Below are 23,234 nucleotides of genomic sequence, written 5' to 3' on the forward strand. Positions count from 1 at the left end.
CCATTTAACGAAAAATTCAAGTTACCAAGGCACTTAACGGCAATATTTCTGCCCGTGTTACGGCAAAATGCCCGCGTAACGAAATCCGCTGGCTGTGCCCAGAATGCCCACAATGCCTTCTGAATCATGTGACAACCCCTTGGCTTTTGTACTTGCGCTTCGCTGTTCCACTTGAACGACGTATTGTTGTTGCAGTTAGCAATTAGCCTATAGCCTATCGTTTACTCAAAAGGCGCGATGGGTGCTTCGACTTACGAAAATCTTCGACTTACGAAAGACCCTCGGGAACGAATTAATTTCATAAGTCGGAGTTCCACTGTATTTTTTTAATTATTTTTTTAGCTTAGCATAAAGCCTGTGAGCATAAGGAACAAAATCCATCCTAACATTTTATTATGCTTTGGTTTTTGGAAGGTTTACAGAAGCAAAATATTTTATGTTACTCTTTTTCAAGGAGGTGGTACAGGTAAAAAACCCTGGACAGCTATTTCTGCTTGCAGTAGAAACTCTATTACTATTCTATTAGTAATAGAGTACACACCTTTGTCATCAGTATTGGATATTCCTGTTAGGTCTTGAGTTTTGTTGTGCTACTGTTTTTAATCCTTAGTTTATATGTTTTAAGTTAAGCTTTCAGTTTAGATTTTGATTTCCATCAATGGCACTTCTGAAATGAAGTTTCTATATAGCATTTTCGGTACATTATTTATATCTAATTCCTTCTATTTACGGTAGTTTTTTTTCCTCCTCTTGTGTTTAGTTACTTTTACTTCCTGTTTTAATTTTTATTTTGTGTCTGTATCTTCAGCTTTACTTCAGTGTATTGTTGCGTTCTTGGTCTAGGAGTGCATTGAACGCAACAAGAAACTTGGCCTCCACTCACGCACCACCCAAGAAAGAGCTAAACAGAAAACACAAAATTGCTAAGCAGCCATTTATTTATGTCAACAGTGAGTAAAAATAACAAACAAAACTCCCTAACGGTCCCCACACTTCCCAGTACAAAAAAAACAACCAACAGACAATTCGCTTACCTAAAGTGAAAAACAGGAGAAAACTGAATTAACAGAAAAGGCTTCTCACCACTACCACGCTGCTGTAGTGAACAATATATAAGATTAGATAAGATAAGATAAGGTAACCTTTATTATTCCCTCGCGTGGGAAATTTGTTTAAAAAAAATACGCAATGAAAGAGGTACAACAAACTACTTTAGCTACTTTACAAATCTATTTACAGCTATTTACAACAGCAATGCTCTAGTGCCAGACACACACATGCTAATCAGTTAACTAAGTTTTTAGGCAAAAACACTCTAAGTAACAACAATCAGAAAACACAGGCTATCTGTGGGGTGGTGGAGAGGGGACCAGGTGGTTGTCATCTGGTGGTTAAGTACTCGGGTAATCAACCAAGTATCCAATCCCAGAACACCCAACTATTCAGCAGGCACTGGACTTCAATAAGACACACCCAGGTGTCCACACCTGAGAGAGAAGAAAAAAAAAAAACACAGCCAACCTCTGGTGGGAGGAGTCACACATAAATCAAACAATTACAACACTGAATCATAACAGTATGATTACCATGATTATGTTCAGTCATTTCTCGTTTCCCGCCTGTTTCCACTTCCCTGATTATCCTTGTGTATATATTGTCCAGTCCTTCCCTTTTGTCTTAGCATCTGTTTATCCACTGCATGTGTTCCCTGCCTGTTTCTGGATTCTTTTGCGTTTTTCCTTCAGAACTGTTGTGTTTTTTCTACACTGACATCAACCTGATAAGATTTGCATATTTGTTTACAACTAGTTACTACTGTTTCCATGTGCTGTATTTGGGTTATTTAACAATTACAGGCCCCAGTTTGTTAGTTAATTCCCTAATGTATTTACAACCTGGTTGTATGTCAGTAATTATGTTATTGTGCGATTTCACTGGTAGTCGCTGTAGTCAGTTGAGAATAGTTCAACTCTGGTTTTACTCTGGACCCAGCTCTCTTGAAGTTACTGAATGTCGTAGACTTTCTGTTGTTCCCAAGTCACTCACTTTTTTTTGTACTCGTAATGTGTTTATACGCCAATCTGCAGTTAATCATTAGTTAATATTAATTCCAGCTCTTTTCCATGCTGTCTCTTTTGTTCTGTCTCCCTCCCTAACAATGTGTCAGTGTAACATGTCATTTACGACAGAATATGCAGACGTTATTTTGAATAAGTTCAGAATTTCCCATTTTCTATACAAGACAATACTGTCCTGTGAAATTAACACAGCGCACAGCTATGTAGTACTGTGCTAACATGAATCCATCCATATATCCAATGTTTCAAACTGGATGATTAAACATGGTAAAGTCATTGGTTTTACAGTTCCACACATCCCATCAAAGGCTTCAAAAACAAGATTTCAAAAACCAGCTATGTCCACCTTTTATACTGTCTATGATCTGCACAACAACCATAACAGGACCAGAGAAGCAGGATCCTCATCTTTCAAGCTCTAGTTACTCTGGTCATGACTGCACAAAAATTACAGGCATTGAGTTGTAACATTCAGCTGGAGAGAAAAAGCTCATACTGCTGCATCATAATTACCACACTAACTGAAACAGAGTGGTTATTTATTTTCTCATCTACCTATATTTTACATCTTTAAATTGATACAAGTATCCGACTAATTTCAGGCTTGAGATACACACAGACAAATGATTGCATTAACTTGAGGAACAGGGCCTGAAAATCGGACCTTCAGAGCCAGTGAGATACTGCGAAAAAGATGAGACATGCAAAAGAATGGAAAAAATAGCTGAAAGTTGGCTCATTTCATTTTCCAGTTCTCCTGAATAAATCAAAGTTGGTTTAATAGAGAGGAACCTTGCTCTCAGATAGACATTTCAGGGGAAGATGTCCAGTGCCGAATTCCATTCTGTGCACAGGCAACGTCTCAGATGATAAAACCCCTCTCGGATGCCGTTGGGCCTTTTCATCACTCAGGTAACATAAATGCAATTTTTAGGGTGTTCTCAAGTCAAGAAGTTCAATTTCCCCCTCACTCCTCAGAAAACCTTCATCTAGCAAGAAATCAAGGGGGAGGTTTCTGTGTAGTTTGAAGCACTGTGGTTTGGACTGAGGCCAGGCTTTCCCCGAGGCCTCATCGATCTGGCACCAGACTCTGATCAGATGGGTTTTCATTCCATTTCATATTGTATTAAAAAGCAGAACATAATCCAGGGATCCTTTTGAGGCATCTTCTTTCATTTTTAAAGATTTAAACATGAATCATAACGATTTTCTAGGTAATGATTTTATTTCAAGTGTAGTGATGTTTAAAGCGGTATACTGCACATATATCTTTGTGCCTGTGCCGTGTAACAGAGGGTCAGAGGCATCAACTGAGATTTAGTGTGCCACCTGTTCCCAGTGGTTGGGTGGGTAGTTGCTGGCGAAGACCTGTGCTCTGCTGTGCACATCTCTGTAATAAAGCAGGCACTCAGGTATGAAATCTCTGCAATGAGAATAAATGTTGTGAATAAATTGTTGCTCGCATGTGTCACTTCATCACATGCCACCTCAACCCCATCTTCCTTCCACTCAGGGTCTATAATTTGATATGCCTGGGTCTTGATTACTATTTACAGTGTTGTCAAGGTGAGCAAAAGACTCAACATGGAGTGTAAACAGATTCACTGTCACTGCTTCTCTGAATCAGCTGCTGTTGACTTTATTTCCACTCACTGTTTCCTTCGCTCCCTTCATTCCCTCCCTCCTCCTTTCCTCATTCCCCACTGAAGATTGCAGTTGTCAGAGCTCCGCATTGCTTTCGGCATAGCAGTGATCGAACAGCAAACTACATCACATTGGCTTACAGTAAATCATGTCAGAGTCTTTCTATGAATTTTGATTAAAGAAAGGGAATTATGCTTGGTATTGACAGGAGTGTGTTGTATGACAACATAAATTCTAAATTCAGACGGCGTCGGTAGTCGGGCACTACCTGTGTTGATAGTCATTTCTTTCTTTCTTTTTTATGCATTTTCTGTCTCCATTTATCAAAAATCTTCACACGGTCAGTATGACAGAAGTCAGTGAGGGATATGTTGTGCATCATGTTCCACGGCTTTGACTTTTCTTCAACTTTCTTTCACATTCAACTAAACTGCAATTAAATTTTAAAGGAAACATAACTGCATCCACAGGGAAATATTCACAAATTTGAAATGTTGCGAATATGTTACTGCCAAACCTTTTGTTTACTAGCAAATATAATAGTTTCATACAATGTCCTCTAATTCAATAGCATTAATTAATGGTTATGCTTAGCCACAAATCACAGACTCTAAAAAGAAATTGTTGTCCTCTTAAATATGATAATAGATCTCAATAATTTTGAACTGAAGATGTTTGGGAGGAAAAACTCCATTTTTTTCTAGCACCCAAACCACTGAAAAGAACAGTTCACATGACTCTGTGATACTGAGATGCATTATACATAAAATGTTGCTGGACATTACCTCATGTTTGCTGTCTTTTCAATGTGTTTCATATCACTTAGAAGATTGATAATCTAAAAGAATATGGAAACTAAAGAGGTGGCTGGCTTTGATTGTCTTTGGCTTCACACTTGAACCCAGCGGTCCCAAACCCCCGGGCCGGTCCATGAGTTGTTTGGCACCGGGCCGCGAGAGTTGAGACTCAGGTGTGAAAATTATGATTTTCATGGTCTTTATCGTTATTTTTTATCGTTAACTCGGTGTCCCTGGGTCTTTTCCTGTGAGTTATGAATAAATCTTTTTTTTTTTTTTATTGGTACCGGTACTGGGTTTTTATTGTGGTATTTATCCACAACACCTTAAAGGCCGGTCCGTGAAAATATTGTCGGGCATAAACCGGTCCATGGTGCAAAAAAGGTTCGGGACCGCTGCTTTAACCCATAAAAAGAAATTCGAACATGTTAGTTTTGGGTATTCAGCCGTGATTGAAACCCATCCAGGCCTGCCATAACAGGCTAATATTTAGTTTTTGGATATTAAGTCCTTTGTGTCTTTGGATTGCCCATAAATCACCAACAAAACCCTGCACTCTGTACTATGTTATGCATTTCAGACACACGTTTTTTTAGTGCTATTGTCAAAATGGCTCATTTTACATTTGAATGCACAATACAAAATGACTGCGACTACACACAGTCTTTTTCAGGGGTCACCATAAATGCTTGAATTGAAGGGTTCTGGACTTAGATAAGTCACTGGATGTGAAGTGAAATGTCTTCAAGAAAGAAAGAAGTTCAGTCGTCTGAGAACCTACACGACACTATTTCAGGGGTCACGTTTTCATCCAATTTATTTTTCATCTCTCAACTCTATATAGAAACTTTTTTTACCCCTCCTGGAAGTGGAAAGTTTTCTGAGCACATCTAAATAAGATCGCTGAGATGGCCCAGGAAGTAAAAAAAAAAATCCCAACTATATTGCAAGAGAGGACATGTGTGGGGTGAAATACTGAAGATCTGACATCTGTAGGTTATCTTTGCAGGCATGAATGAACCTGTTACCTGTCACTGAGAGAGAAAGTTTTCAGGTTGAGAGATAAATGCCGTCAGTGTTCTAGTCTGAGAGCTGTGAGATGCTGAGATGTGTAGGAAGTGTTGCTGTTGAGCTTTGGATGTAAGGATAAAATGCTGGTTAGAAAACGTGAAGTCTACACATCAACTATTTAAAAACACTGTAAATGTGTGTTTTGGGCAGATTTTGATCAATTAATGTTGAATTGATAGTTTTCCAATGATGGATATGAGTGACCAGCTGAAAATCCAAAACTGGATTTTGACATATATGCTAGCAGCTTCAGGAAATAAAACACCAGCAAAACGCACCTGTTTTATATGTAAGTTAAACAGGTAAGCTAATTTTTGAAGGAGGAATAAATAAACTGAGTTTCTTTTTCTCATTACAGAAGATTTTTTCATTTGAGCCCTTAACTAAAATTTAAACAAATCCCCAAACAATTTAGTTTTTACCCATTTCCAGCTGTCTAAATGTCAGAATTGCTTCTTATCTAGCGTTAGTCATTTGGAGTATATACTGGGTATAAACCATTTCTCTATAACAAAACATAAATAGATTTTTTTTCTGTTCATTTATTTTGTTTTGAATTAGTTAGAAAAAACAACTTTAATTTGTTTGTATCTATGTCGCTGCTCCACACTGGGGTAATTGTGGGTACATGCCAATAAAAATATGAAGTCATGTTTACTGCAACTGCTCTTATTTTCCCTGGCTGTGCCTGGACATAAAAACAAACCTCCCACTTTGAAAATGTTACTTTATAACTGTGACTCTAGTAAAGGATAATTTACTGTACATGCATACTGTGTACTTCATTACCATATCTAAGAAACAACAACTGCAGCAACTCAGTCTCCACCCAGAATTATTATTATTATTGTTATTTATTTATTTATTTTTAAATAGAATACCTTAGGAAATTGTATTTGTGTCTCACCAAGTATATTCACAGTTTAAAAAAAATGTGTTTTGGAAGTAAGTTTTTCTTTTGTCTCTTCCCAGGACCAGTAGCTGTAATCAGTGGTGAGGAAGACTCTGCTAGCCCTCTTCACCATGTCAACCACGGGATTATTACCCCCTGTACTCTGGATGCGAGTCCTGATGCGGTTGTCATAGGGATGACTCGTATTCCTGTAGTGGAGAACCCTCAGTACTTTAGACATGGACACAACTGCAACAAGCCAGCCACCCGTAAGTCCTTCCAGTGTATCTGACAGCAGTTTAAAGTGCCAGTATCGCCTCTGAAAAAATCTTCTGCTCAATCTTCTGTAAAAGTCACAACATCAGCATGGAGTCTGAATGAGTGCAGTCATATTGAGGAATAGATATGAACAAGGTTATAACATTCTGAGGAGATTTTTATGTGTAGCATTGGCTAATTACCATAAAAGGCTAGGACACAATACTTATTTATGTTCAGCCTAACCTGACACTTCATTCAGAAGCAGCAGGTTTGATTGAAAAGAGATACTGTGCTGGATTTTTGGATAACATCACAAGCAGAATAAAAATCTGAGCTCACAGAGCTGCATTGCATTCACACCGAAGATAAGATAAACCAGGCAACCGAAGAGGGACGTGAGGGTCTAATTCACATGTGCATCATACGCAGCTAGAGTCTCGCAGTTTATTTTAGATTCTTTTTAAACTGGTGCTGACAGGCCTTAAACAAGGCCTGACAGCATCCACACGGCCACCATTATGGTGATTCATGCGGCACATGTTTATAGTTGTTCCAAATGGCCAACCATGCAGCACTGTAGTGCAAAGGTAAAAACTGTCACCTCACGCGTTCTGGTTTGAATCTGGGGGCCACCTGCGGCCTTTCTGTGTGAAGTTTGCATGTTCTGCCTGTGCGTAGGTTGCTTTTCTCCTTGTACTTCAGCTTGCTCCCACAATCCAGAGATATGCATGTTAGGTTGACTGGTGAGTCCAAATTTGCAGTGTGTTCACACCTCTAATAGACAATGTTTAACCCACATGCTGTGGGCACAGGTGACATGTGGGTTAAGGTTCTTTGCTTCTCTGAGTAAGAAACATCATTTTGGCATATTCCTCTATCATAGTGCTATCCCTCATTACTACCGGCTACCATTATTACAAATTATATTGCAGCGTTTTTCTAGGATCTGGCTAATTAAACTAAAACTGCAGGGCACGTATGAAGCAGACAGAGTGCCACAGCATGTTATGTAGTGTAAAGAAAAGAGCAGCATCTGGTCAGAGAGCCAGATATCAAACACCACATCTTTATGAGGCTCTATGAGGCTGTTGTACCTCCATTATAATTAGCTGTGTATCTTTTCAATGAGAATTGCTGAGGCCCTCGGGGCAAAGGTATAATTTAGATTCATCTAGAGAGTCGGCGTGATCATATGGTGTTTGCATCAGGTGGCATGGTGCCCGGCTTTTCATATAGGGCCTGTTTAGCAAAAGCCTCCTTCTGTATATCAGTGACTGCCGTTCCAATACCCTGAAAAAAAATATCACATGCTTTCCCTCGGGAGTCATGTTCCAGGTTGGAGAAAGACAACAGTACTTTAAGGCCTAATTACTCACAATTACATTGATTGCTCAAGAGAATCAGCAGAAAACTACTGTGCCAACAGCGAGCCTCGACCTAACGCCTGCTGCTTTTATTTGAAATGATACCATTTTATTTGAAGTCAAACCAACCAGATTTAGTTAGGAAGCAGGAGCTCTTCCTGTCTGACAGTCCCGTTCAGCACAGATTTACGTCATTTACAACTTGGTTCAAAATGGCTGCTGGACAGGCTAACAGAAGTTGACTTCTGACTTGCAGCCAATGAGAATGAAGGAAATCCCATTTAGAGGTGATAAATAAATGACTGGTCTTATGTATTATGAATTGCATGAATTGTTAATGTCTAGCCAGTGACTGATTTATAACATCTCACGCCTTGCACAGGAGAGCTGATCGGGAGCTAATGAATAAATGACAGTGGGCACAAATGAAACTTTCTCTCAATCACCGTGCACCTGGAATTGAAAGTCGCACCATGAATGAGCGCCATGACAGCTTCGACTTAGTCTTTACTGAATGTTCTTCCTCTCAGTGCGCAGTTCCCTTTGTTCTTTTTTCTTTTCTTTTTTTTTTATTTAATTCTGTGTGCATGCGTTAAAAAATAAAAAAGAAACCGTAGGAAATGAACCCTGAATTCATCACAAGGTCATAATGGCCGCTGCTTCCTGCCATCGGCTACAAAAACAAAATGGATCCAAACGGTTTCTGCCTCCGCCGATCATTCGCTGAATATGAATGCATTCTTTACCCTGAGGACACAGGGAGGGGAAATGTCTCTGTGTATCCATGTCTATATTTGCAGCTAGTGTGTGTGTAGGTCTATGGGAGTGAAAATTAATGCATGGATCTGAATGTACGCATACTCCTAGTGTGGTTTTTATGTACCAGGAATTTGCCGCATGTCACCTTCGTTTTCTACTTTCATCTGTATAATTGATGATTGATAAGCATCCCAAGTCAAGGGTCCCTTAGGTGCCCCCAAGGGCCTCCCAGGTCCAAATTGTCTACCTGGCCTCCTACCGACTTATTGTTTTGCACCTTCACTTGCCAACACAAGAGCTGCACTCAGCTCAGATACAGCATAGCTGCTTTCTGGTACTCGGCCACTAATCCATAATGTATTCATTCATTTACTTGAAAGCTTCTTATCCAGGAGAATAGCTTGCTGCCTGGGTGTCTCTGTCTCTCTCTCTCTCTTTCTGTCTTTCACACATACACACACATACATCCATAGTTCAGTCTAGCAATAGAGACGCTACCTAACACATACATAAATTTAACACACCCATACTTCTCCTTACCTGTGCCCATCAAGAGTACACTAATGTGCTGGTCAGTCCCAGCCTGCTTCTGCTACCTCTGGGTGATTTATAGCGTCCCTTGCTGTCATGCTGTGTGCATTTTGAAATCAGCTCCAGCGATAACAATGAGGGGGAGGAACCGTATTTAGCTGTTGTTCTGGCTGCTGTGTGCCATTCTGGCTCCTGTTAAAACAGCTGCATTGAAGGGAAACTGCCTGCTGCAAAGCTTACACCAATGATTCCAGTGTGCCCTTACCAAATGTATTATTCATGAGTGTTTGATCTACAAGTCAAACCTGCCAAAAGAATATAAATATTGGCACCAATGGTTAAATAGTTCCAGTCACACTAAATAGAGCGCACCGTATCTTGGCTGTTTAGGCTGTGCCACCTGAGATCAGTGCTGCAATCAGTCCCTCGCTGTGGGAGGGAATTTGAAAAATGAACATTAACTTCATCACATTATAGTTGCCCTCTAGTTGAACCATCAACCTGTACACATGTAGAATTAAACACGCTGGAAAACACAGCTGTCATTCTCACACCAATTTAGAAACACGCTGCAGCATCATGCAGTTGGTTTATATTTCGGTTGAACTGGTGGCCTCTAGTTTTGCTGTGTTAAATGCGTGAGCCGTGACTGATGATGACGTTTGTTGAGATGAGCTTTTTTAGGGGGGGTTTCCACTGAAAAAGGCCAATCCTGGGGAAATGTAGCCGCATTAGGGAGATAAAGGCAGGAAAGGCAAAGGACAATTCTTTAGCCTAATGACAGATCTATATCTATCCAGATCCGCTGTCTCCCAGCAAGTGGCTTTGTTTTATCACCGAGCTTGCTATTTTAATTACAGATTTGTCACATCCCGCTGGCCAAAATTAGACAATAGCTTTTGATGTTGGAGAAGCATATAGCCTTTCATTATAACCATGTTATTAGGGATAGTACTTCTGGGCAGGTTTCGGACAAACCCTCACTCTGCCCCCTCTACATTTGTGCAGCAGAGACAAAGTAATGCTCAAGGTGCTGTTTTTGAAGATCAAAATGTTTCCAGCAGGGACAAGGAGTGACTAATTTGGCAACTTGAAAGCGAAGCAAATGAATGGAAATGCAGCGCAGATTGATTGAAAGGCAGTTATCATGTTCCAAGGCTGCAATTCTATGAATTATAGTTTGAAACAGAACAGACCCACAGGCTAGACAGTTGTGAATTCAAACAACCTATTTAAGTGTCGTCGTCGTCCCAAAAGAAAAGTTCAAGATGATTTCCTTTCAGCTTCAACCTGGAAGGTTCTTTGCTGAACAAAATCTGAAATGATGCTTCTTCATGTCTGATAAAATTGAGTGAAAACTGTCTCCTGAAAGACAAAAACCTACAAGTAGATTTGCTGAAGATCTCACAAGGTTTTCGATTGAGAAAACCAGAAAGAAATCTAAAACACACTTAAAATACAGAAATATTTATCCAGTTCTTTTTTTACTCCTGTTATTATAAATTGAAATTAATTGCTCGCAGCATTATAACTTGGGACATATACTGGAGTGTGAGAGTATTAAAGTACACCAACACTGATTTGTTTTCTGTATTAACACAGGAACATACAGCTGTGCATTTGAATTTAAATAACACATTCTTGTCAGTGTTGACAGGTCAGCACCATAATGAATAATTAATTCCCATCACAGAGGACCCAGCCCACAGCATTTCAGCTACAGAATAATACAAATCTAAATAACACCAATTTTCCCAAGCAAAGTTACATAAACGCGCTTTTCTGCTTTTATAATACAAACACAATTTATACTGTATCTATGGGGACTAACAGCTAAGGGTGGGTAACATGCCTCATCTCCTTCAGGATGTCAACTATAACTAGTTAAGACTTTTAAAGAAACTCCCATGAGCCGCAAGTGTTAAGAACTTAGTGCTTAATGTCACGGTGTGGCATGGCACACCGTGGAAGGAGTGGGGAAGGAGGACCCAGGCGTGGTGCTCTACGTATAGACAGTGTTTATTTACAGAGGGTGATATCAAACAACAATAAATCCCCGTGTTTCTCCCCAGACTCCCGTGTCGTGTCCTCCAAGTGCTCTCTGCTCCCGTGTCTGCACTCCCGGTGCTCGCTGCTCCTTAAGCCCTCCACGCTCCTCCTGCGGGAAACAATAGCGGCAGCAGTCAGGACACTGAACAATGGCAGGCATACACTACACGACCAAAACCTAAACTGGGTAACTAACGTGGAGTCCCAAGCAATGATCCCGCGTCGGTGGGAGCTCCAAGACTCTCTTAAGTAGCTCCCCCGACGAGGCCTGATCAGCAGCAGGTGTGTGGCTTCGGGTGTGGCCAGTCCCCTTGCAGGGCCACACCCTCCAGGCCTGACGCCGCCTATAAACAAGTGCTCAGCCACCCACACACACATATACACAAGCACAGGGAAGGGGGAGCAACACCAAAATACACAACAATAATAATAATAATAATATAATACATGACTGCTCAGGGATCCTGGGTCGCCCAGTCCCAGGACCCTGACAGTACCCCCCCTCTAAGGGTCGGCTCCCGACGACCCCAAAACCAAAACAAAAAAAACAGCACAACCAACCCAGGGCGGGCGGCTGGGGGAACCAGGACGGAGGGCCAGAACCAAAACAAGCAAAAACAACAAAACAACAAACCGACCCAGTCCACAGTCTCAGAGTCAGACCGCGCATCCCGCAGCGGTGCAAAAAGAAAACGAAAAGACGCCACAAACAGTCACAGGCGGCCCATCAACACAACAAGAGAGTTCAGGGGGCCTACCTCGAGCCCAACGGCGGCGATGTAGCAGCTCCGGCGGACGGCCCCGGGTCCGGCGGCAGCAGCAAAACAGTTCAGGGGGCCTGCCACGGGTCCGGTGGCGGCGGCGCTGCTCCTCCGGCGGCCAGCCACGGGTCCGGTGGCGGCAGAACGGTTCTGGTGGCCTGCCACGGGTCCGGTGGCGGCGGAACGGTTCTGGTGGCCTGCCACGGGTCCGGTGGCGGCGGCGCTGCTCCTCCGGCGGCCTGCCACGGGTCCGGTGGCGGTGGAACGGTTCCGGTGGCCTGCCACGGGTCCGATGGCAACGTCGCTGCTCCGGTGAGCAACAGCGAGGCGTGGCAACAGGTCCATAACGCGCCGATCGCTGACGTGGACGCACCGGACGTGGACGGCGAGGAGGCCGCGCTAGACGTGGAGGTCCCTCCGGTCCGCTGACCTCCTCGGCCGGCAGCGAGAGCTCCTCCTCGGCCGGCAGCGAGAGCTCCTCCTCGGCCGGCAGCAAGAGCTCCTCCTCCGGCTCGCTGAGCTCCTCAGCTGGCAGAGCGGGCTCCTCCGGCTCGCCGAGCTCCTGCTCGGGCATGCTGAGCTCCACAGCTCGCGATGCGGGCTCCTCCGGCTCGCTGAGCTCCTGCTCGGGCATGCTGAGCTCCTCCGGCTCGCTGAGCTCCTCAGCTGGCGGTGCGGGCTCCTCCGGCTCGCTGAGCTCCTGCTCGGGCATGCTGAGCTCCTGCTGCAGCTGGACGAAGTCTGAGGTTTCCCGAGCTTGCACTACCCCCCAGGCTTTACGCAGGGTGCAAAGGCAGGCGGAAACTCCCTTGAGCTGGCCGAGGTAGGGGTTTCCCTCCAGGATTGCCTCGATGGCGTTTAACCCCACCACTCTTGCCCTTGTGTTGGTGGTGTGAGTTACCCAGTCCATCAGGCGTTGGACGCGGGTGAGGTCGCTCTCTCCGGACAAGGCCGCTGGAGTGGGCAGTGGAATGGAGGCTGCTGCTGGTGGAGAAGATGGCTGAGCGTGTGATGTGGATGGTGAACAGGATGAAACGGTAAGCGGTGAGGTAGATGTCGCGGGGCATGATTCAGCAGGTGACAGCTGGATCACTAGCCGGGCGATAGGCTGAGGTACAGCGACCAGCTGGGCCGCGGGCTGCGCTTTGGCTACCGGCTGGGCAGCTGACCGTATAAACATAGCCCCAGAGTAAACAGTTGAGGTGAGTGACGATGAATTGTCCATATGACTCACCACAGCCGGCTGTTGAGATGTCTGTGGATTTAGCTGCGGTGAGGAACGCTGGCGGCCTGACGCCGCCTATAAACAAGTGCTCAGCCACCCACACACACATATACACAAGCACAGGGAAGGGGGAGCAACACCAAAATACACAACAATAATAATAATAATAATATAATACATGACTGCTCAGGGATCCTGGGTCGCCCAGTCCCAGGACCCTGACACTTAAGTGCTTAAAGCGTAACGTTTAATTCAGCAATAACAATAAGGCTGTGCTTAGGGAGAAGTTATTGTCAAAAGGAAATCAATCAGAATAAGCGTTATAGTATGGCACCACTGTTAAATATTAAATATGTAAATATATGCAGTATATCTATTAGTATATAAATAAGAATTTGTGTTAATTGTGTGATACCTGCAAACAACAGCCATTTCCTTCTTTTGTGACTGTATTTTCATATATGAGTTAAATTAGGATTCATTTTTATTTCATTCTGGCCATATTGTATAAAACACTGGACCTTTGTCACCAATGTCCAGCTTCACTGTGTTTCTTTTTCCTGCTTTTTAATAAAACTCAACAACTCCTTCAGTATCACACTTAGCCTGTGAGTGTGTGAGCAGGTTCTGTGGTTCACACAGCACAGAAACAACCACAGTAGCTAGAAGAGTGACAGCACAATATGAGAAAAGATTACATAAAAGATGGCTATTGAATAACAGCATGGTTACTAAAGCCAGGTTTAAAACACTAAATTTAGCATAGATATACACATATGCACAGACACATACACACAGTGGCACACACACATAGAAAATGTGTCATTCAGCAAAGGTGGAGCATGGACAGGCTCTTGCTAACTGCATTTAACTACACAGCAAGCCATCTTTTTTGTCATTTAATGCCATTAAAATGCTTGATCTCCAAGGAGTCGAGAGGTCCGGCTAAGTGACTTTAATCAACTATTAGCTAAAGCTACCTGTGTTGCCATCCACCTGTCACTCACGACAAGTAATGCAAACTGTAGCCCTTAAAAAGATTTGAATGACTAAGTTATAACAGATTCACACTCCATTAGTTGTTATGCAAGGAGAAATCAGCCATGGAGAAAACATTTTCATTTCTGTGGGGATTCACTCAGTTTTTGAGCCAGCCTCATGTGGCCACATGAGGAATTGCAGGTTGTTGGCACTTTGGGGTTGGTTTCGTTTTATTTGCTATCTTCTAATTTTGATTAATATGCCAAGATCCAGTCTCAGTCCCCTATCGATTTTTCATCCAGTCACATTGAAAGCCTGTCTTCAGCAAGCTCAGCACCTGCTGCCACACCAAAAACAGTTCCTAGGTTCCAGTGAAACTAGGCTAGCAGTGATCTTGCCAGTATTTGATATGATTCAATCCAAAGTATTTGTCAAATAGCCCAAAAATTCCCATCACTCTTGCCCACTTTCCACAGCAATTAGCCAGGTGTATGGAGGTCTTTCATTCTTTGCACATCTACTTCTGTTATTTTTGAGTGAAGCCTTGCTCAAGGGGGCCTGTGTGCTCTTGGCTGACATGCTATTGGATGAAAAGGTGAGGGGGCGGCGGCTGCTTTATTATGCTCTTTCATAACCATCATTGAGAAATAAAAGTGACACTGGAAAAATACCATTATGAAACATAAACACATTTTTGAAAGAGGGCATGTGAAAAAATGTCTAATGAAATGAAAAGGTGCCCCAGTAAAACCTTGCTACTGTGAAAATAAGAATGATAAAATAACCTTTAAAAGAAAAAAATGCCAGCTTATTCCACGTGCTTGCTTCTAATCATTTCTGAACAAAGCTGGTGTCATCAGGATGATGTTATGGGTGATGCATTCTTTATTTTTGTCATGTGTAGGTGTTATTTCACATAAGCCAGAGTTTTCACTAATGCCAGGCAGCAGCGGTAGCAGCAGCAAACACATAGGCCGGCAGTAAGCCAGCCACAGCAGGTTAGGAGTAGATACCCACAGAGAGTCAACAGTAAATGCGGGTGTTCATGTCACTGTTGCCCAACGATGCCAGCAGACACAGCCCCTATGCTGCAGTGAATTTAATGGCGTGAGCTTTTTGTATGCTATTAGCTGCTGGATGAGTGCCTCTCTTCTGACTGTTCACATCCTGCGGTGCACTTTTTGTAGGCAGACTGAACTACAGGTAAATTACAGTGGTCTCAGTGAAATGATCTCTACATTTATATTGTGATAAAATCTAGGAGGGCAGTAAATGAACAGAGGGGGATTTTTTTTCCAAGTGAGTGTGTTTGTGATAATATTTGTTTTTTATGCTAATGATTTGGACTGCAGTACTTATCAGAATATCGTAAAACATTTGCTTTTTATACATTTGAATTTAAATTTAAATTAATAGTGGTTGAACCCTATTATAGTTCCCATTTAGTTTTCTATAAGAAAAAGTTTTTATGAGTGGCAAAATCTCCTTAAAAGTAGCTTTATAGACAAAATAAATGAATGTGAAGCTGATGCCCGAAATGAGAATTTGTGTGGACGTTCTCAGCATTTTTAATTAGGCCACCACTTCTCAATATTAGAAGCAGTCACTCTGCAGAGGATAGATTGTCAATGTCCAGTAGATGCACACTGATCAACCCACCGCACACTCAGGGACGCTAGTGAGATACAAAGAAATACTCAGTCTCCTGTGAGGCATAAACAGCCACATCAGTGCACAATGTTGGCAGTTGGAGACAAACACACACGCACATACTGACACTGGAGAAAGTTGGCAGGTAGCTGTGGTGAAATGCATGCATGCACACAGACACACATGTGGGTACAGAACAAAGCCCTCCAAACATCTGTGCTCCTCCAGCAGCCTGACCTGACTAGCTGAGTAAATCTCAGCGCTGCATTGCCTCTCAGCCTCCAGGGAGAATGTTTGCTGGCGCTGAGGCCTCAGGTGAGCCAGGACAAATGAATGATGCTGAGCTGCAGGATGGAGATTTAATCTCAGGGCTTTTCAGCGTGCCACTCTGGGTAAATAGGCTGCAGGATGCAGCCCGAGTCCGCCTGCAGAGGAAACTGAAGGTTAAAGTAACTTGTCCTTGCCACTATCAATAGGTGCACTCCATAATGGCACCTTCATTCCCATCAGTGGAGAGGAATGAGGTGGCTGGTAGCTATTTAGCGGCTGAGCAAAACAAACCAGATGAAATATTCACACCCAGGAAATAAGGAAGCAGGGACAACTATACAAATGAGGTGTTGTAGTATTTACTTTATTAATTTGTGCAGTTTTGTACACAGTCAGTTATCACAGTTCAGTGTGTGTACAAATCTAAAGTGAAAAGTTATTATTTTAAAGTTAAGTTAAACACAAAACAATAACAATTATATTGAAAGCGGCCTCCATCAATTACATATCATTATTTGGTATGGTGAGATAGAGGCAGATGACTCACTATGGAAACCCCTAAAGCAACGGTCCCCAACCTTTTTTGTGCCACGGACCAGTTTAATGTCAGACAATATTTTCATGGACCGGCCTTTAAGGTGTCGCAGATAAATACAACAAAATAAAATGATACGACCAAGACAAAAACTGTGGTATTTTTTAAATGTAATAATAAATATTTACAAAATTAAAAGTTTACACAACTTTTAATTGTGTAAATGTTACAGAATTACATTCACTGTGTAATTGTGTAACTTTATTAGCAGCATCCTCCTGAAATGCACCAACAACATTGAGAGTAACATTCTACTTTCTGCCCGTTAATGCGCTCTGGTCGCGACCAGACGGTTTCTTTGTGTTTCTTTATTTGTTTTTTATTGATACATTGTGGCACATTTTCAGTTCATTCTAGCAAAATATAACAACCCAATTATTTTGAGCAGCTTTAGATGCATGACTAGGTAAAACAGTTGTTAGTTTGACAATTAATGAGCTCTGGTTTAGTTAATTTGCATAATGACAGATATAGATATTAAGGTGATAAAACCGATAAAATAATATGAAAATGTTTCCAGTTTACACATGTGAGATATTATTTAATCATCTCACATCACAGCAAGTGATAAAATAAATAAAAAGATACAGTAACAATCTAACACAGTCTTCAGTGTGCTTTAGCTGCTTTAAAAAGGAAGACGAGGGAGACTATTTTAGTCTGGTATTATGTGGTTAAAAAACTTTCTAAGCCTACACCTGCTGATTGATGACAACCTTCAAATTTTTACATTTATGGCATTTCACCAACTACCTCATCCAAAGAAGCTTAATGACGGGTGCAACAAGAGAATAAGCTTCAATAACTGGATGATGGCAGCGATGTGACAGGCATCTGGTAGTAAAGCCAACACTGATCCTCGAATGATCCTGTGTGACGGAAAAGTGCAAGTAAAAGAAAAATGAATATTAGGTATAAGACAAGCAGTTTTTATAATGCTTAAAGTTTCTGTGATATTTATGATATTTACACAAGTGCATGTCTGAAGCCAAAAATATAATCTACCTTTTCCTACCTTTCCATTGGTCTGGCTTTTCTAATATGGCCCCAATGAACTGCTAAAAGGGTCTAAGACCTCTCTGGCTCTGATTTTTTTTTCTCCTTGTTTTAGTCTGACATGCTTGTGCACCTGAATGCCATATATAACTCCTTTAATAAAAGCGGAAGTGAGAAAGGGAGATATCAATCAGTATGAAATACATGTGGGGTGAGTCGAGAAACCCTTCAGACCTTTATCAGATGGTGAAGTGTCAGAGACATTTGGCCTATCAAATCCCGTCAAAATACATTTTGAATTAAAATGTATGTGTATCGACTTCAGGATGTTTTTCTCCACTCTTGGAAAGCAGCTTTTTACAGGGTGAGGCAGTGACAGCAGTGATGTGTTGGTGTCCCTAGTGGGGCTCTCACCCTGCAAACTGGCTGCCAGTTTCTGCACACACTTCTGTTCTGATCTACTTTAAAACTGGGACATTTTTTCTTATTTAACAGCGATTTCAAAAATAGTAGTTATGATACCAACTGATGGAAACACCAGAGGAACAGGTGACTTTTTTTATGAATCACCTACACAAGATGTTCACGGCCAGATGGTTATGGAGAAAAAAGAAACCCAGAGGAACGGTCAGACTAAGCTAGTAATCTGTGTCTTTGAATGAGAAAATATTTGAGAGAACTGGTGAAGCATCTGGTGAACTCCTTTTGGGCAAAGCCACATTGTGATAAGGCTCTCTTTTTATTTGAAATTTGTTTGAACATGGGAAGAAAATGAACATTCAAGCTGTAATAACTTGGTATAAATCTAACTATGCAATGTTAGCTTTGTGGTCCTGCAGAGGTAAGTACTCTTGTATGTTCTAGAAATATAATAGCCCTATGCTGTGAGAACTACCTTTAGCCACTGCTTCCTATTAACTTTCTTTCATAAGTAGTAAATTAAGCTACATAATTGGGATCCTTGAATGTAGAGTATGCAAATTGAACTGACCTTTTAGAGTTTAAAGTCAGGAAGAACAATGCTTGGAAGAGTTTTGGTGGTAACCTATTTTCGCTACCTCCACACTTACATGGGTATTTGTGAAAACTGAGATTTTTTGTTTTTAAAAAAACATCCTGTCCACACATTAAAAAGCAAAGTCAAACACTGTCAAGAACATGCCAAATCCTAACCGTGTAGAAATGTTGGCAAATCAGAAGTCTAGAAGCCTGGGAGGGAAACGCTAAACAGGGTTTTGTGCCCTCACAAAACCTTAAGTACTTCTGAAAAGTTTGTATTACTTTTCAAGTGCCTTTTTCAAGTGCCTTCATCATTTCAAATGTTATTCAAAACCAACATAGGGATTTGGGTTGTGAGAATGATTGTGTGGAATGTAGCCACGTCCGAAGTTCACTCTGACGCCTCTGTCTTTCTAAATGGAGGCACAGTAACTGCGTGTGCATATGTCAGCATGTAAAAACTGCAGATAGTAAGATTAACAGCAACAGTATTTTGTCGAAATCCACCGTTGTAGAAAAAACACTAACGTGGCACACAGCATGACGTCAAAAACGGCGCACACCTTTGACGTTGCGTCACTCAATCTCTGTTTTCCTCGTTCACACCTAAAAGCACAAATAGTTTTCAAAAATCTTCACCCTGGCAGAATTTTTTCAAAATCTGTTTTCAGTGACCCAAAATGCTGTTTATGTGTGGATGAAAGGCCCAAACGCATAGAAAAAGCTGCGTTTTCAAAAATACCCCTGTATGTGTGGACGTAGCCTTTGTCTTAAAAACAAACAAAAAAAACTGTTGATGTAAGCTTAAAACCCTCACAATGTTCTGGTAAGGTCCAAGACATACAGGGGTAGAGACCATCTGGAAACCACCAATCTCAAGGAGAAACTGTATCTTCCCTGACTGGTTTGCAAATGGCTGCAAGAAGTTTTGGTTGATAGCAAGCTCCAGCATTTGGCTATAGCTTGTATGGAAGACTTACCTGCAAACATTACACCTTTTTTTGCAACATATGAATATGACAGTGCAGTTTAGATGTTTAAGTTTGGTCTTGTTTTTCCAGCTATGTTAGTTTATTTTATAGAATGTTACAGTTAATTTTTTAGACACAGAGCTGATGGGTGAGGGCCAGAACTGTTAAGGATTCTTTTCCACGGAGCATGAGGTAAAATGCTGCCGAACACTTGTAAGGGTACTGGTTGAAGGTCTCTAGCAGGGAGGTGACGGTGGCTCCAATAATCTTTCATACTGTTCTTGCAACTCCCACAAGAGCGTGAATCAGACTGGGATGCAGTAGGTAAGAATGCTTTCATTGGTGGCCTTGTATAAGGTGTTGAGGGCTGAGAAGATTAGAATGACGTGCCAGTGCCTCTGTAGGGGGCGGAGCTGGAACTCTGCCTTCATCGTGATGGCCATGGTGTTGGTGGATCAAGTCAGGTCATCACCACCAAGGAACTTGATGGAGCTGACGCTCTCCACAGCCTCCTCCCCTATGGTCAGATGGCCTTCCTAAAGTCAATGACCATTTCTCCAGTCTTGTTGACTTTCAGGAAGAGGCTGTGTGCCCCTAGCTACTCCGCCTCTATCTCAGTCGGTCCTTGCTGTTGATTGTTGGATCAGTGAGATTTTCACTTTACCTTTACCTTACAGTATAACGTTCCTCACATTGACTATTATTGTCAACTGGCACTATAAGCAAAATTTACTTGAATTTAATAGTGGACGCTCTTGGATATTTTCCCAACCAATGTCAGTTTGTAGTATTCTTAACTCCCATTGGTAGCTGCCTCAAATCGCCTCAACTCAGTAACCACCTCACATCACCAGTGGTGATTTCTCGTGGTATCATCATCAAAGTCACAAGTTTTTGAGTTTACCAGCCCACGGACAGTAACTACAAGAGGCAGAGCTCTGGAAATTGTAGACTTAATTAACCTCTTCATTTAGAGAAAGAGATCCAGCAGTCTTAGGAGAACAGATGCAATAGCTTATTCTCTATCTGCAGACATAAGTGTTTCTTTACATATAACCTTGTGCAATTGAGTCCTCAGAGACATACTTTCCCCCGTATAACCATCAAGTGCGATTCAAACGAAGAACACAGATGGAGGGTGGATTCAATTCCAGGAAGTCTACTTGTCCACTGAGGACATATTAGACTCTGTGATTTATCTAACAAGAATAAATAGGAAGGCTGAAAATGTACTTTGAGAATACTGCGTCAGTCCCACAAGCATCATGGTCTATTATTATTGCACATACCGGAACATGACTGTCCAAGGACCGTTAATACCTGCAAATATACAGACTCTGTTACAGAAGGTAAAAGATAAAACACAAGCCTTATGGTAACCATTCATTCATTGTCTACAGAGCAAACATGTAGTGCAACATTCCACTCAAAACAAGCATTCATTTGTACATAAAGATTAGTACATAACAATTAGTATTGGTAGTGGTATTTGATTAGTATTTTAAATCTTGTATAGTAATTCCTGGAAAACACCATTTGCACGTTGTTAGTTGTTATCTGATTTTGGTGTTCACCTCTAATTTTTTTTTTGCGCATTCATCTGTGGTACTGTTTTTGCTGTGCAGGACCACCACCTGTCTTTTTTTGCTCTGCCCTTTTCTTGGTTGCTGTTATGAACAAATAAACAGAATATTTCAGGGTTTCTTTGCAAGAGACTAAAAGCAATATAAGTGATAAATATTACCATTCTGTAGAATATTCTTATATTTCACTTTTACTTGTTCCCATGTTCTAGTGGGTCCTGTTGTGGCTCTAATGTGAAAGGGGATATAATATAACATAATATAATATAATGTAATATAATATTGGATAATATAGTGTGATATGATAAATCTACCCTACCGCCTACTGGTGTTGGCCAGAGGGGCCGATGGCGCGATATGACAGCCTGGCTTCTGTCAGTCTGCCCCAGGGCAGCTGTGGCTACACCTGTAGCTGCCTCCACCAGTGTGTGAATGTGAGAGTGAATGAATAGTGGCATTGTCATGCGCTTTGGGTGCCTTGAAAAGCGCTATATCAATCCACTCCATTATTATTATTAAATTACTTACGAGTTTAATTTGTCAGCAACTTTCTGCCAGCCCTCTCTCCTTGCTTTTGCAGCCTTTGCAGTGTTCCCTTGCGTTTTAATTAAACTCTGAAACTCCTGAAATCCCTCACTCAAGAGTTCTTGCTCTGCTGCCGAAAAATACCGAGTGCGCTCCTTCGACATTTTCGCCGACCAATCAGAGGGTTGCCGATCAATGTTTCTACTATCGATGCGTAGCCCCTTTTACGACACCCAGTGATCTCACATTACTTCATCCAGCTGTACTAATCGTCAACAGCAGGTGTGTTCGGAGAACCGGATTAGCGAGCTCACGGTTAGCGCGATGATTTGGTCTTGGATGTGTCATTTGATCTTGGATGTAGTAAGCGACGTACGAAGAACGGGCCCCTGAATGAGGTTCAATTTGCCATGTTGCAAGGAGAGCTTAACTTCTGTCTTGCTAGCTTGCCCTGCGCTCTTCCTCCTGACTATGCTGTCTGTGTTGAACGCTCAGCGGATCTGCGCTTGACAGTGCAGCCTAGGCGGAGTAGTCGAACGCAGATTCACTGAGCGCTCAACACAGACAGCATTGTCAGAAGGAAAGTTGATAAAATAAATTACAAATTTGGTATTTTTCGATACATATGCGTACCGAACCGAAAGCACTGTATCGAACGGTTCAACATCGATACGAGTATCGTTGCACCCCTAATATATATATATATATATTTAAATCTGTTGTGAAACTGTGTGATCAGTATTTGTACTGAGGCACATCGAGTAGGTCTATCAGAAGCCAGCAACTCCTACGCCTCACCAGCTCTTTCATACAGAGCTTTCTGTCGTGCTATTTCTACCTTTTCCTGTATCTCCTTTTGAGTTATTCAGCCTGTTATTTTGCGGACAAAAGTCAAGATCCACCCGTTTTCCACCAGGCCAATCAATAGAAGAATAAGCCTCCATTCTAGGTTCACAAATATTGCAAGCAATTGCAAAAAGGGGTGAAAATGATCTAAGGTCACACGCTCAACAGAAAAATATACCGACTTTACTACCTCGTAACTCTAAAGATATCCCTCTAAAGTAAGTTATTACAGGTAACAGAAAAAGACAAAGACGTTGCTTTCTCCCGCTCTGCTCAGCCAGTTGTTTTATGTTTCTCAAAGAGTAAAATTTTACAATTCTGTTCTCATTAGAAAATGTCCTCCTGTGGCGTTTCAGTGGCGACAGTAAAACCGAGGAATCCAGATA

The 23,234-nt window shown here is 41.8% G+C and overlaps 1 protein-coding gene and 1 long non-coding RNA gene across 4 annotated transcripts in view; one reads left to right on the plus strand and one right to left on the minus strand.

Annotated features, from left to right (window-relative positions):
- The window catches only part of ntrk3b (neurotrophic tyrosine kinase, receptor, type 3b), a 222,188-nt gene that overhangs the window by 165,859 nt on the left and 33,095 nt on the right, over positions 1-23,234 (plus strand). For all 3 annotated transcript variants that reach the window (XM_082528888.1, XM_082528887.1, XM_082528889.1), the window contains one exon: positions 6,563-6,751. In XM_082528888.1, the coding sequence (XP_082385014.1) occupies positions 6,563-6,751 (189 nt within the window). The remainder of the gene's footprint in view (positions 1-6,562; positions 6,752-23,234) is intronic.
- On the minus strand, positions 11,401-12,003 carry LOC309704020. The gene is made up of 2 exons (XR_014276115.1): positions 11,643-12,003; positions 11,401-11,555 (listed from the first exon to the last, which is right to left on the minus strand). It is a non-coding gene; the product is annotated as an uncharacterized lncRNA (long non-coding RNA).

Source organism: Aulonocara stuartgranti (genome assembly GCF_965226115.1).
Source record: "Aulonocara stuartgranti genome assembly, chromosome: 1".
Taxonomy (NCBI): Eukaryota; Metazoa; Chordata; class Actinopteri; order Cichliformes; family Cichlidae; genus Aulonocara; species Aulonocara stuartgranti.